The sequence below is a fragment of the Miniopterus natalensis genome, chromosome 3, assembly GCF_054644295.1.
Source record: "Miniopterus natalensis isolate mMinNat1 chromosome 3, mMinNat1.hap1, whole genome shotgun sequence".
Lineage (NCBI taxonomy): Eukaryota > Metazoa > Chordata > Mammalia > Chiroptera > Miniopteridae > Miniopterus > Miniopterus natalensis.
Window position 1 is genome coordinate 63,793,796 of NC_142083.1, and position 16,262 is coordinate 63,810,057.

At 35.6% G+C, this 16,262-nt stretch overlaps 1 protein-coding gene across 3 annotated transcripts in view; it reads left to right on the forward strand.

Moving 5' to 3' along the window:
* COMMD10 (COMM domain containing 10) overlaps positions 1-14,924 on the forward strand; it is a 123,828-nt gene extending 108,904 nt beyond the window's left edge. For 2 of the 3 annotated variants that reach the window (XM_087815502.1, XM_016224918.2), the window contains exons 6-7: positions 11,959-12,018; positions 12,731-12,853. In XM_087815502.1, coding sequence (XP_087671628.1) covers positions 11,959-12,018; positions 12,731-12,769 — 99 coding nt within the window. In that variant the 3' untranslated portion in view covers positions 12,770-12,853. Of the gene's footprint in view, positions 1-11,958; positions 12,019-12,730 lie in introns of all 3 variants that reach the window. The other variant, XM_087815504.1, reaches the window with a different exon arrangement.
* Positions 14,925-16,262: the final 1,338 nt, after the last annotated feature.

A 16,262-nucleotide genomic window follows, 5' to 3' on the forward strand; every position in this document is an offset into this window, starting at 1 on the left:
CATGGGAACAAAGGCATTGTTTTGAGAAAATACAAAAGTGTTCAAGGGTAGTAATTAGTAAATTTGTATAGCATCCGTGGAGAGGTAGTAGGGAAGAGATAGTCCAACTTGGACTGTGGAAGGATTGAAGTGGCCACTTAGGGTATATGAACATCTGCCAGAAATGGAGAATCTTCCAAGGGTCTGCACTCTAGAAAAAGAAGTCCATGATTAGAGTTGGATGGGTCAGAGAGGGAAGAGAAGAATGACCCTAAGACTTTGTAAAACTTGGACAGAGAGCGTATTTAGGAATTGCATCAAATATAGGATGTCCCCCCCCAAATGTGTACACACACTTTGAATAATTATAAAGGCAGTGTTTATTAAAAGACATTTCATTTTCCACATTGTGCTATCAGCTGTTAAATTGTGTATACATTTTGGGGGGACACCCTGTATTTAAAATATATTTTACTCTGTAACTAAATGAAACTAGGGTGCCAAAGTTAATCTGAATGCATGGAAAAGAGAAAATCTTTGTGCCCTGGCTGGGTGGTTCAGTTGGTTGGAGCTTCATACCATACACCCAGAGGTTCCCGGTTCGGCCCCCAGGCTGGGCGTGTATGGGAGGCAGTTGATCGATGTTTCTCTCTCTCCCCACCCCCCTTAAAAAATATTCTTTGTACTTACACAGACCCATCAATATAATGCATATGTTTTCATTTAAAATTGGAAACTTTACATCATTTTTGTGGTATTAGTAAATTATAGAATCAAATTATATATTATTTTAAAATTGAGTTGTTACATTTTTCTTTTTGGGCAGTAGGAGAAAATTTCAATGGAAAGCAATTATCCAAACTGGAATCTGTTCAAGGTCCTAAGAACTAAGATTGCTTTCTTATAAAGATGTTATAAAATATTTTACAGATTTTAATGTTGTTTTATATCTAATCTTAGAAGACATTTTCTGTAGCTGAACTAAATAGGTCTGAGTTGATGCAACAAAATAAACTTACCTTCTAAAGAACTGCTCCTGTTACACTCTTTAATTTAAATCTCTTGTCATAACCTGTCAATATTTAAAGTACAACATTAAAGAGAGTTGCACTGACAACAAAATTTTATTTTTACTGTGATGTGAATGGTTACATGTGAATACCTTATCTCAAAGTACTGAAATAGTATTCTCTCAACATGGTATTTCTTGAGGAAAGATTTCCTACCAAGCCTGTGAGGGGAAAGCTGATACACTTGGAGAAATCTTGGGCCACCCACCAAACCTGTGATTCACTGACCCAATTTGTGAACCAAATTATACTGAGGTCATTATGCAGATTATGATTTCTCCTTCTGACTTTCACATTTTAATTCATAGACTATGTTGACCTTTGGATTTCAGGCAATAAATAAAATAAAAAATCTTACTCAGTTTAAGTTAGAAAAAAATGGATTAGAGTGAGCCATATTTTTCCCTAATACCTTTTTCCAGGCTTTTTCATGTTAATTTTTATGGTTTTATATAATAAATGATATATTTTTAATTTTAGGTTTATTTCTTATCTTTTCCTTAAAACGCCACTTCAATACCATACTGATTCTTTTTCAGATATTTTAGCTCCTTCTTAAGCATCTCTCTGCAACTGTCCCATGAATGTAGTTATGTATTGAGAAATGATTTTTGTCAACTGTTTCGATTCCTTAGATTGTAAGGCGTCTCGGTTTGCATACATACACATTATTATTCTTATTTTTAATCCTCACTCGAGGACATGTTTTTATTGATTTTCAGAGAAAGGTGAAGGGAGAGAAAGAAACACTGCTGTGAGAGAGAGGCATCGATAGGTTGCCTCCTGTACGCACCCAACGGGGATCAAACCCACAACCTTCTGGGGGCGGGGCGATGCTCCCACCGGCTGCACCGCCAGGCCAGGCGAGCTCACATATATGTTACTAGAAAAGAGAATCGGATTCATCGCTTCTGGTCTTTGTCTCCCCGCTCTTCTCCACCTTTTGTTAAGAGGAAATAGGGATGGAGGGGGAAAATTAGTAAATACTGTACCCTGTTTCTGAATATTCAAATCCTGTCTCCAAAGACGAGGCCTAATTTTGCTTCTAGCGCAAATTTGAGATGAAGGGGAAAGAGGGTAGTGATTATCACTTCACTGTTACTTTCTTGTTTTCAACTTTCCAGCCTAAGACTAATAAACAGGTGGTGTTTAAACAAATTCTTCATCTACTCTTAATGTCGTTAATAATTATATTTTTACATTTTTAAGCCTTGTTTTCACTGTCTCTGATTTCCTACTTTATATTTTTATTTCCATCAAGTCTTTATCCTTCTAAAGAGAAGGAAATGGGGTGAGCGGTGGCAGGTTTTAACTGTATTCTTTAAAGGCAAAATGTTAATGAGTTATATCTAGGTGTTGGGTTACATGAGTATCTGTTATATTAGTCCCTGTAACTTTAATATTTTAAATATTTTAAATATTTTATAATTAAAAAGTAAAAGATAGACTGGGACCAGTTTATGGAAGCTTTGACTTCTAGGCGAAAAGAGATAGAACTTTAAATGTGGGTAATTGGGGAGATATTGACTATTTTTAGTAGAAAAGCAACCTAATGAAAGTGACACTTTAAAAATTGAGTTGGGCATCTGTATTTAGAATGATCTAGAGAATGATGAGACTGAAGAAAAGGAATTTAAGCAAGCATTCGAACATTTGAGAAATAAGTTTTTACACAAGGTAGTGGCATGAGGGATAGAAAGGAAAGGGGAAGGGATGCTGCTGCTTTATATGATCATTTTGGTAAGCATTCCCGAATGAAAGTTAGAGTGTCCTAACAGTCCTGCTCAGTGCATTTAGTGTATTTTACTACCTATCTCAAATCCAGTTCTTACCACATAAACACAAGCCCTCTGCATGAACTAGGTTAACATTCCAAACCAAGACCAAACTGAGATCATGACCAATAATATGGTTATTACTCCTAAGCCACCACGTGGGAGGTCAACTTCTAAGAAGCTCTGTTACCAATGATTCTGGTTTCAAACAAGTCTGTTCCATGTAGGAGGAGCCTGTGTCTACTTGGAGGAGTTCTGAGTTGCAACAGAGTCCTTGGCTGCTTCTACCAGTTTCTGCAAGCTTTTATTTGAGCCACCCTCTTTATAAATGTCTAAAAGAGAAACCCATAAGCCATTCTTTAACCCCACCTTACATAACATTGCTTCACACATATTCAATACAATATCATTGACTTTTCCAACTTTGTGACACAAATGAGTTATCTTTCTCAACTATTTGGGTAGTTTCCACCAACGTTATCAATTTTATATTTGTTAACTCAGATCTGACTTGAAAGTAAAAATTACTTGTAATCACCTTGGGGTTAAATAGATTTAACCTGTTCTTATACTGTATTCTATTCAACTATGGAAGAATCTATGTCTTAATTCCCTAATCTGTGAATCTATGATTTCAAAGCCCGATGTGACCTGTAATAAAAAAGTGATGTTTGATAGATGTTCTCACCATTTTTTTCCCCCCTTTTCAGCATAGGAAATGCCTTTGAAACCCTTGTTTATTTTTCAGCACAATAAAAGAATTTTATAACGTAATTTCAAGTTCAAAATTATTGAGAACTTCTTAATAGGATATTTAACGATTTGTTTTATTAAGTTGGCATAGGTCACAAAACTCATTAATATTAATGACTAGAGAGGCATTTAGCCTCTCTAATCATCAACAGATACAAAATATTAAACCAAATTGTGTAGTTTTATTATGCTGTGAGTCATTCCAGGGAAAGACCTCATATAACAAGCAAAAGCTGAACAGTCCAGTTTTAATGTTTCTGATTCAAACCTTTGGCTTCTTCTTAATGTAGATAAACTGGAATTTTAAAACTGACAAACAAAATTTTTATGGGCTTTATATGAATATATGACTCATTAAAATAAAATACCTGGAACTAATCCTTGAAAGAGGCACTTATTGCTAATGAACTTTAGGAAAGAGATAAAACTTGAGGCAAAATTTATTTTTTAAAATCAATTTTTAAATCACATTTGTGTTCTCTTAAAGAAATTTGCATGATGTAAGACTTTACTAATGTTTGAAAATGTATATAAATTAGAGCTGCGAAGTGATATATCCTATTTATTCCAAAAATAAGATCTAACAGCCTCTGTAGCTGTCACCAGCCTTTCCTATAAAATAAGAGGGCATCAGGTGGTGGTGAAGAGGGCCTGAAGTTTCAACCTCGAGATGAGTAATTTCGCAGTATTCAACATGGCTGATTTTACTTCCACTTACATGGAAACAACAGGTCCTTTTTAACTGGCAATAGTGAACATAATGTGGTCTATGGATGCTTAGTAGGTCACTTTTGGTAAACAGAACTAATCATTTAAGACATTTGTCTACAATAGGGTTTGGCAAACATTTTTCTGCAAGGGAGCAAATAGTAACTATTTCAAGCTTACAGGCAATACCGCGCTGCTGTGTTAACAGGAAAGCAGCCATAGACAATAACTACATAAACCGTGAGCGTGGCTGTGTTCCAGTGACCCCTTGTTTACAGACTGCCAGCCGGCCAGAACTGGCCTGCGGACCATAGTTACCAACCCCTGGCCTACAGTCCTTTGGCTTCCTCACTTTATATTCACCCCTCTGATCAACTGGGGTTGGCTTTTCCCTACCAGCTCATACAAAGATACCTCTGCCGATGTCAGTAACATTCTCCTTGTCATCGAATCTAAAATAAAACTGCATTAGTCCTTGACTCAATAAACCTATATTTAAAATAACTAACTAACTAACTAAAACCCATGCTCCACCATTTACTCAAGTACCGTAGTACGGACTGAACTATCTGCCAATAATTTCTGGGTTGGATTCATAGTAATATTCCCCAAACACTGTATTTCAAATGTAAAATAAAAGCCTTATTTATGAGCTCCTGATATACTCAGGATTATAAAAAATATAAACTCAATAGAACCATTGTGGTTTTAGAATATGTATTATTAGTTCATTTGGTGATTCTAAGAGGATTTTGCAAATCGTAACCTGGTAATTAGGTTAGCAGGAACTAATTTGGATGGAAAAATGAGCTCCGTCTTCATCTGTCACCATTACAAGTTAAAAATTTGTAATGGAACAACATGCTTACAACAGTTTCTTCTAGACAGTTACTGCCTTAAATTAACCCCATAATCACATTAGTTATTGTACCTGCCTGTCTTTCGGACTTTGGGTCTACTGTGTTGAGGGTGAAATAGGGGCTGCCCCATTATGATGTTGCAGATTAACAATGGATTCTCGGGGGGCCCCTTGTGTGATAAATTCAGTACTCTTCATAACATGAAGCAAATGCTGAATTTACCCTTTTTATTTTGCAGAAATAGAGCTTCCAGTTAGCTTAGAAGAAATGTAAATTGTAACTAAATTGAAATTAATACTCATTTAGGTGCACATATTGGTCCTCTTTTCTTTGAACACTGTCATGACAGCACAAAATAGAAAAAAATTAAACCAACATATGTTTTTAATTACCTTTTCTTAACACTGCGAATTTATTAGGTTATTTAATTTAGGATGCAAAACACACAGTAGCTCTTGAAAGTACACACTCATCTAAATTTCTGTGTATGAATGCAATAAAGTGATTTTTATGAACAAAGGGCATTGAGCTCAGTCTTTGAAACTATACACTGGAGACATAATATGATTTCAATCTGGTATCTGTAATTTATCTGGAATTCCTCAGCTAGGATCTAGGATACTAACACACGTTTTGAAAAGTTAAGTAATGCAGCTATTCTAAATCTAGTGATAATGCTTTAGTAATCAGGTAAGTACTTATAATTAGAATAAAGTATAATTTCCACAAAAAGATAACATCACCTATAATATTTATTACATAAAAATCCTCCATTTTATAGTTGTCAGTGCTATTCTTAACATAATTTGTCACTACATTTAAGGAGCTTCATGTAATCATATTCAAAATCTCATATCTTGCTGATTATATTCAGCAACCATAGCTAAATATTTCAATACCAAAGCTGAAAATCATGATGACATATCAGCAGACACATAATGAATTGTAGTTAATGAGTACTATAGGAGGTGCATTTTGATTGGCTCCTAGTTTGTGATCTGCTCATGCATAGAACATTGTAATTTTTAAGAGGACAGAAAATATGGTAATGATATGACTGCCAAACACAATGTATTGTCTATACAAGAACAAAGTAATATTTTAGCCAGAATGAAAAGGGCATATACAGATAGCAGATTAAATATTTTAACAGCTGAAGTAGATACTTCTGATTACACATTTAGTGCTGTATTTCATGCTAAGTTTTATACAATTTTTATATTGAACAAACGTTTCTGGTCAAAAATACTTTGTTGTTATGTTGACAGTCAAAGCTATCAACACTTAGAGTTCAATTACTTAGAGTTCAATTACTGTGAAATTTGGCCCACATATTTACTGAGTAAACAAGAGTTATGAGACCTACAGGACTACTGTAATCATTGGGACAAATATTATAGTATAATTGGAAAATGTGATCATTTAGACAAAATCCATTCTAATATTCTCCATGTATAGTGTATTTTTCTCTGTGAGGGCAAAAGCATGTTTAAATTTAGCAACCTCCTTTTCTTAAAATTAAGCTCAATAAACATATAAGTTATTAAGTACTAAGCTTAGGTACCTTACTAGGTTATTGGACTACAATCATGAAAATAAAGCAAAGCCTATCCTCCTGAAGAGCCTACCGTCTGTGGCACAAAGGTAGGTATTTCCATACAGTGTAGTAGGGAAAGGCAATGATAGAGATATGATGTCAGCTAAAGTGAGTATTAGGATCTAGCCAAATGAAATAGCTGGTACAGCCTGGCCAGTGTGGCTCAGTGGTTGAGCATCAACCTATGAACCAGGAGGTCAGAGCACATACCCGGCTTGCGGGCTCGATCCCCAGTAGGGGTCATGCAGGAGGCAGCTGATCAGTGACTCTGCACTCAGAAGAGCACTTGGGAGCATTGCTGGGAAAAGATGGAACAACATGAACAGAGTCCCAAAGGGCAGTGTGCAAAGCGTCCTGGTCCTGCTGGTGCATCTAGTGCAGTAGGAGGTGCTAGAAGATGAGGCTGCAGGGAGGATCCTGGCCAGATTTTGGAAGTCTTGAATGCCATACTAAAAAGCTTGAAATTTCTTTTTGCTGTTTATATACTGACTATATTCTTAAATAGATAAGAATTTTTTCAAACTTTTCAAAGATTGAAAAAAGATTTGGTTGATTTAACCCTGGGAAATGCCCTTTTTGGCTTGTATTCCATTTATTCGTTGCAGTTGTCCCTTTGTAACTTTTATCAAACCTTGATATAATCAGGGTTTTCAGTGTGCTCACCGCCCTCCTAAACAGCAGGGCCATCGGTGCTGTGAGGGGTGGGAGCCTGCTGACTCAGAGGGCAGCACTGATGGAGAAGGAAATCCGCTCCACGGTCAGGTGAAAGTGATTATTTCTGTATGTAGTACATTCACCAGGCTAACATATTTTTGTTTGTAATTAGAGTTTTAAACATAGCAATGGTGTTAACTTTTGTGAAATTTTCACAGTGGCTTTTTAAAAAATTAATGTAACCAAGACAAAGAGATTTGCTTTCTCCACCCCCACCCCCACCCCCAATTGTGTAAGAAATTACAGACTTTAACCTCACATTATACTTCTATTACTTAAGATAGCTTGGCACCTCGTCAACCATATTTACCCTCAGCATAGCTTTTATGTAATTCTGTGTAGAATGAGTTAGAGAAGGGAAGTGATCATGCAGATTGTTTTCTATAACAGCTTGATATGCAGGTGAAAGTGCTGTTTTATCTTGAGTTTCTATAACTGATGAAGTGGAAAGAACAGGGCCGAGCCCCGCCGCTGTGTCCTGTGAGTTAGGTCACCCTGTGGGACCAGTTTCTTCGTCTGTTGAATAAGAGGGCCGAGCTAGGTTATTGCTGGGGCTCTTGCTCACTGACATGCTACGGCTCTCTCACTACCTCAGTTCACCAGTTTAATTTTCCAATGTAGGTGTGCCTTTCAACATCCTTGAGTCATAGAATTGGAAAGAACCTTGAGAAATCATGTAGTCGAGCTGCCTCTCAGAAAAGTGGGAATTTGCTCTTACCCTCTACCCAGAATGCTTTTGCTTGCACCTCTTGAGGTGGCAGTTTCTGAATCAGAGCTGATTGTGTCACCTCTTATCCCTTTGGTTACCAGGATTGGCTCTATTGATCTGACAAGTGGGCAGAGGATCCCTTCCTTCTGTCCCATGTACATTCTTTCAGTAGTCGGGAGCTTAGCTATGAGCAGTAATGTGCCTACCTAGAGAAAGACCTTTCTTTGGTGAAGAATATACTCCTCCCCATGGTTTATTTTATTTTTTTTATTGGTACTCTTTAAATGTGTATTGAATGACTGAATATTATGGGTAACAGACTGGCAAAAGCTTGTATGTATGAGTAGAGCTTGGTGGTTTTTTCAGTCTATGTTAAGAGTTTAAATTAGATCCCTAGTTTTTTGAAAAATAATAATTAGTAAAGATAGACTACATATAATAATAAAGATATTGGACTGTATTTATAATTATCTATAACTGTATTAATTATAGAGAATATAATCTATAGATGTATTTATTTCATAAATGATGCCTAATGATTTTTGTTTTCTAAATCCATTCAGTAGAACTTGAAATATTATTTAATTTTTATCTCTGTCAATTATTTCTGTAACTTAAAAGGAGAAAACTTCCTTTTTAAGTACCTAGCAAAGTAGTTTTAGATTCAACTAGAACAAAATACTAGTAGTTTTTCTATTACTAGTATCCTCCACTCATACTTTTCTAGGTGAAAAGATAATTGTATCATTTCTAATTCTGGTATCCAATTTAAGTTTCAAAGCTAAGCAATGTAAATTTGATTTAATTCTTACCTGGTTTATATCTGTATTATTTAGGGGATATTTCTGCTTGGATAATTTCCGAAGAGGCTAATGCATTTCTCTCTTGGAAAATGTATATGTGTTCCTAATTCCTAACTAATGGAAAAGCAAAGGATATTTTTACTGTCAGCTTTCATCAAGTTAGACCTCTCTGAAGACCTTACTAGGTTCTGTTTCCATGGAAATTTTGCTAATGGCTATGTGCAACATAATCCAGGTACTTACTCATAGACAGGATTACAAATTAAAACTGAAAAGGAATGGGCAAGCAAATACATCTTCTCTTAAGAAATTGGCAGGATGTTAATCTTTGCACTTTCATATTTACTTTGCAGTGTTTTCAGATAGAGTGCAGAAAGTTTAAGTTTGGAATTAATGCATGAGACCAGCTCAGTAGTTAATTTCCTAAATGGGGTCTTAGTTGTGGTCTTATATGTATAAGGCAGAAGAAGGAGAGTAAATCTTCTAGTCTGGGTGTGTTTAGTTAACAATATTAGTGATTTTAATAGGTCCTACTGGAAAATGGAAGATTGAAGGCATATTTAAAAATAAGCCACCAGTTTTATTGCCTGTATACCAGCATACTAAATTATTTTGATTCATGTAATGAATGCCCACCATAATTGCCACATACCACACAGAAAATGTGTATTAATCTAGTGATACTCATCACATATGGAAAACCTGCCTCCCCTAAACATTGGCATTCCATAGGGTTCAGCCCCAGGCTACCCTCTCTTCTCATATTGCTTCCTTTTCCAAGGCAATTTCATCCACTCTTACAATTTTAAATATCAATATATCAGTAACTCCCAAATGTATATCTCTTACCTAAATCTCTTTTCTGGCTTTCCAGAATGACTTCGTATATTTTCAGGGAAATCTCACAGACGTCAAGCTAGTTATGTCTGAAACTGCACTTTTGATTCTTCCCTTCAAACCTTCTCTTCTAGAGTTTCCTGTCTCAGTTCCATCCATCCAGTTTCTCTTGCCAGAAACCTGAGAGTCGTTCTTAACTTTTTCTATTCCTTCACCTTCCCACCCCAACTCAAGTCTGTCATTAAGTGCTAACTCTTCTACCTCTAAACCACATCTCAAAATTTTCACCTTTTTTCTATCAATGTTGCCATTACATTAGATCTTTTGCCTGGATGAATGCAGTAGGCTGCTAACTGGTTTCTCCATCTCCAGTTTGGCCGACTCCAATCCATTTACAAATAAAAGCCAAAGTGAGTTGTTAATATGTAAATGTATTTATATCATTTTCATACTTAAAACTTTCCACTATTCTTAGAGTAAAGACCTCTCTGTCAGTCCCAGAAAAGGTGATGGAGTCTATATTAACTTGCTAGGGCTGCACAGACTGGGTAGCTTAAATAACAAACTTATTTCCTCACAGTTCTGGGGGCTAGAAGTTTGAGATCTGGGTGTTGACAGGACTGGTTTTTCCTAAGGCCTCTCTTCTTGGCCCGTAGATAGCCATCTTCCTTCAGTGTCTTTACATGGTGTTTCCTCTATGTGCCTATCTAGGGGTACAGCAAGTCAGTTGTTGACACACTTATTCAGTCTTCAGTACCTCCTAACTTTTGGCTCGGGGAGTGATGAACTTGCCTTGCTTTCCCCTCGGTTAAACCTAGGCCTGCCATCTCCCTGTAACTGCGGGGAGGAAATGTAGCACTGCTGTATCATGCCCATTCAGCCTTTGGAGGTTCAATGATATGTGTGCCAATAAGCCAACTAACTTTTATAATACAGTGTGAAAAATTAATAGTTTTAAATCATTCCCAAAGGATGAGGCTTTAAAGAAGATATGCTTTTTCATTCATTTTAAAGCATCAATACTTAGGTGGGTGTATAAGAGAAAATGAAGTGTGGAATTGATCTTATGTGCTTGTGGGATCAAATGGCTTCATGGAAAGGGAGGTGCCATCGCTCTGTTGACTCTCCTGGGCTAGCTGGAGATACGTTGTTTTAAAACTGTTGGCTTTGTAAGGAGAAATGGAAGTCATTTTAAAAAGATAAAACAAAGAAATAAAGTCAACATAGACGCTGACTACTAGAATTAATAGACTGTTGGAAATGACCACAACCAATTAAGTACATGAATCAATATCTGCAACTCTGCTTCTGAGTTCCCGGTGCTTATTTTATGTCACGTGAGCGTGACAGTGTGGTCTGAGCAGGTAGCACATTCTTGGCATTTTTCTCATGAACTTTTACTTCCCAAAGGCACCTTGAATAAAATAGACATGTTTGAGCAATCTCAGAAACTAGTTTAAGTTTTCCTCAGTTTACAAAATCAACCCGCGGCAGGCTGGAGTGGGCTGGGTTAATGTTGCGCTTTCCTCCACCCCCATACAGCCACACGCAATATTATTTAGCATCTGTAGCATCCATAAAGGCTTCTCTATAGCATGTGAAGTAAAAGGAAGGATCCTGTTTAAGTCCCAGCTTGGAAGCTGTTGTGTTAATTGTTAGCTTTTGCTGAGTGTACATTGGAAAAGGTGGCAGCCTCAGCGTGTTAAGATCGCAGCGGTTAGATGCCTGGAGGCAGCAGCTGTGCTGATGTGAGGCGGGAATGGCTGGCCGGGCTCCATCAGATATGCCGCCCCCAGTGTCTGTATGTAATGGCATTTACTAGATTTCAAATGGACTGCTGAGAAAGATGAAATATAATCTCATGTATTATCTCAGTCTTGAAAAAAATAGATAATGAAATTGTTCTCTTGCTGGCATATATTTTATTAACCGTTGTGGAGTCAACCTAAAGAACAGATGTCCCTATAGAGTTGAAACCTTTTGCTAGAGTGTTATTAAGTGCCTTTGTGAGTTCTAGGAACAATGGTGTTAAGTAGATATTTCTTTTAAAACCACTCAGAATAATATGACATATTTGGGGGCTAGCTGGAGAGGGGAAAAATGCAATATAAATTGTATACAACTAAATTCTTTTTTCTTTTTCTTTCTCACAGAGTCTAGAGAAAGTTCTGGTAGAATTTAGTCACAAGGAGTTGTTTGATTTCTATAACAAGGTCAGTATTTTAAAAATAATTTCTGAGAAGTGGGTTTTTTCTTAATGTTCCCTTCATTTTATGAATTCTTTTTTAAAATTCCCTATTATGGAACTAAGTTCTTTAAACTTTACTTGTAAACTCCTTATGTTTCACAGTAGGAAGCATTGCCGAGATGAGAATCTTACAAACTAAATCAGGAAGAAGACGGAAATGGTTTTAATTAATCAATAGGATTATTGCTTTACAGCAATAAGTAATGAATTATGTGGTACCTAGCCACTGGCACTTTAGATATAAAGTAATGCTAAATATTTTAATTTCTGGGTACAAGGGGAAAGGAAGATGCCAGTCCTTAAAGATTTATCATTGAGCCTATTTTATAATTCTTTCTAAATACTGATTTTGTAATCTAGGAACACCCCCACCATCGCCACCACCTTTAAAAATCTTATATAGTGAGCATTTAAAATGAAATAGCTGTGTATATTTAAAACAGTAGTATTTAGAAATCCTCCTTTACAAATTTGAAAACTTAGCAAGCACCAATTCTGATATTGTCACATAAAAAGAAAAAAATTTTAAGTGGTATATTTATTGTTGTGAATGGATTTAATGTGCATAATTGCCCATGCCATTCTCTCTCTTCTATTTGCATGTTTCTAAACAACACTTCATATGAATTTCTCTCTCTTCATCAGCTTTCTTTCTTTCTTTTTGTCTTTGTAAATAGCTAGAGACCATACAGGCACAACTGGATTCCCTTACATGATGCTTCTGAAGACCAGTTTTTCCATCACGCTCCTGCCACCTCATTACTTTGCTTTGAAGATAGACTGCCAGGCTGTGTTTTCTGAAGGATTCAATAGTTTTCTTCTTGTAAATTATATGGTTTATCACTTCTTAGACAAATAATAGCTAAGGAAAATCATTTTATGAGGACCGATGTTCCAGTATACATTCTCTAGTTCCGTGAGCCAACAGCAAGTAATTAAGAACACTTGCTTTAAAAAAAAAAAAAAGTGAATGCCATATTTTTTTACTGTCCTGTTGTTGCTTTATTGCTTAACAAGATTATTTTTTACCTACTTGATGACACCTGTAAGTATCAAGGAGGGTCCATGGATACAAGGTATAATGTACCTTAAATACGGAACTTCAGTAATTATATTAGTAAAATTAAGATAGCAGCCACATGCAATCAAACACATTACAGTATTTTTTCTTGACTATAGTGAGTATATTTTGCTTTGGAAATAATATAGGAAAGAAATTAAAAATAGAGCTAGTAGTAGTTAATCCGGTGATTTCAGTGTGAGCATCTCTGTGCACTTTTACTTTTTCTGTGAGTTTAGTGATTTAATAACAGTCCAGGTTCTTTGTATGCTTTTCTTTGTACTGAAGATTAATAATGATTCACTTCATAAGGTGGGAGACAGATTCAGTCATGAATAAAAAGAGTTGTAATGAGTGCTGAACGGGCATCCTTAAAATTTCAAAACAGATAACGTTTATATTCTCTTTCTGTAAGTATGTTAATTCATTTCAGTCAATAAAATTTTTGTCTTAGAATTAGTTGAACTGAAGTGCACAGTACTTTATGCTATGAACATACATATATATGAGTATGGTTGCCTGTAAAACATAATATAATTTTTTATTAATGAAATATTTTTTTCTATATTATTTTCAGAGAGACAGAGAGGGAGGGAAGGAGGAAGGAGGGGAGAGGAAGGGGGAGAAAATGAGAGAGAGAGAGAGAGAGATTGATTCAAAATGACTTTTCTTCACATGAAGGAATTTGATTTCAGAAATGTCCTAAACAGACAGAGCCATTGATATTAAATCACATTTTTTTACATGAGGCATCTGAGTAATACAAGTATTAAATGTCTCCCAAATAAATATTCACTGTATAGAATTTATGCCCTTATTTATATGTGCACTTCATTGTTGTTGCATAAGGATTGGGAGTTTGGATTATTTCATAAAGTAAATGTTATAGTTGCTGTCCATAGTTGATCGATTTAAAAAGTTTTAAAACTTGAACTTCCATTGACAGCATATCTGGAAGACATATTTATAATATATAAGATTTGTTTCCATGTGTGTCTTATGGGATAGATCTGTCTTATTTTCTTACGCTCTGTTCTGCCAGACCCCAGAGGGAACTACCTACTGTAAACATTTTGATAAATATTCTGTCAGTGGAATAAACGTATATCCACTCGGGTTGAGTTCGTTAGGGCTTCCTGACCATATGGATAGGTAGAAGTTTTCATTGGCCTCACAGCCGACTCAACTCCTAATGCAGGCATGTAAATTAAATGCGACAGTTCAAAATGAATTTTCTAATAGTAGCTCGTTTTAGGCTCCCTGAGAGAGCTGGTTTTATATTCTCTAGCTGTATATCTACACCTGTACAAAAATGTGGTTGTTTTCTCTCCATTAGTCTAGTTCAAGAAAGTCTGATCACAGGCACTGAAGAAAGGACAAGTAGAAGGTCTGATTTCAACTACGAACATATTTTTTCCTGAAGTATATTTAATTGCCGGTCATTTTATTCCCTAAGGCACCACTGTTGTTTGGATACACAGGTCAAAGAAGATATCATTCCCAAAAAGTATTAAGTGCATGTTATTTTTAATAGAAATAAGGCGGGTGGGAGGATAAGTGAGGACTGGAACCTACTATCTTAGCAAATAAATATGTCTTGTATGAGTGTTTGACATGAGGACTGAATAAAAATAGAATTACTTGTTAGAAAGGAACCAGTGTACTATTTTCATACCTATTGCAAATATCTATAATTCTTCAATTATAAAATATGATTATTTTAAATTAGGAAATAGCAAAACTTATAAGTAACCTAAATTTATAGAATTACATAATTTAGAAATGGCTAATAAAGGCATTTTACCAAAATCTACCAGATTTTATTGAAGTTTTTTTTCTATCCATATCTTTCTCTTTTTTCTCTTTTTTTGCATCCTTTCCTAACAAATTGGAGTAATGCGATAAATACGGTCTCATACTTTGCTTTGCTTATATAACATTATAACATGAACATTTTTCTTTTTCTTATTGTCCAAAATATAATTTTCATGTATATTAAATTTGAATGAGCTACATTTTATTTAGTTATCCAATCTATTGTTGGATGTTATTTTCAGTTTTTTAAAATTGAAAGAACTAAACAACTCACTGGTGAATATCATTATATATAAACCCTAGACCACATCTCTTATTATTTTATTAGCATAGATTCCTAGGAGTGGGATTATTATGTTAAAAGTATGAAGATTTGTTTTCTATTTTTATCTTTAATGGAATTTTATTATAAAAATAATAATTGCCCATTATAAAAAAAAAAAAAAAAAAGTAAGGTCCTCCTCTGTTTTGCCATCTCATTCCCCAGAACTACCTACCAACTACTTAGAAACATTTGGTTTATAAAGTTTTACACATCTTACATAAATGCCAACACACACACACACCCTCCTTGTGTAAGTATTTATTTATATTTATTCTAAGACTATGTTTGATATTGACAAGTTGTTTCTCCAAAAGCTCATATCAGTTTATTCTCTAACCAACAATAAATGAGTATTCACTTGCCTCAAACAAACTTTAATAGCCCCTCCTCCTATGGTACATTTCATTCTCAATGTTCTTTTTAACCTGTGATAGGGTTTGGGGAAGAGTGTGGGTGAGAGTGGGTTGAAGACTCAAACATCACTAATTACTTTGGATTTTTTAGTTTGATACCTCCAGAGGGATTGAAGTTTCCTCTTCTAAAATCAGCAGATGTAAGAGGCAATAGCACAGTATTTAAGTATAAGAGCATTGAAGTTAGACATTTATTTCCTCAACAAATAATCAGTGAGTTCCTAAGGTTGCCAGGAACTGCGTACTTGAGGCACTGTGGTAACAGTTATGAGCAAAATAAATACAGTTCCTGGCTTCTTGATTGTTACATTATGTAAAATTCTTTTGTGCTACCAAACTCACTCTAGGGACTTTTTCCCTTTTTGGTTTTGAAGAAGCAAGCTGCTATGTTGTGAAAGGGGCTGTGGATAGAACCACATAGCAAGGAACTGAGCGACCTCTAGGAGCAGCAAGAAGCTAAGGGCCTAGGCCCTCAGCCGTAGAGCTACAAGGAAATAAATCTGCAAACAACCTGGATGAGATTGAAAGTGGATTACCTCCCAATCAAGCCTCCAGATGAGAACATAGTCCAACTGACCATGATCGAAGCCTTGCGA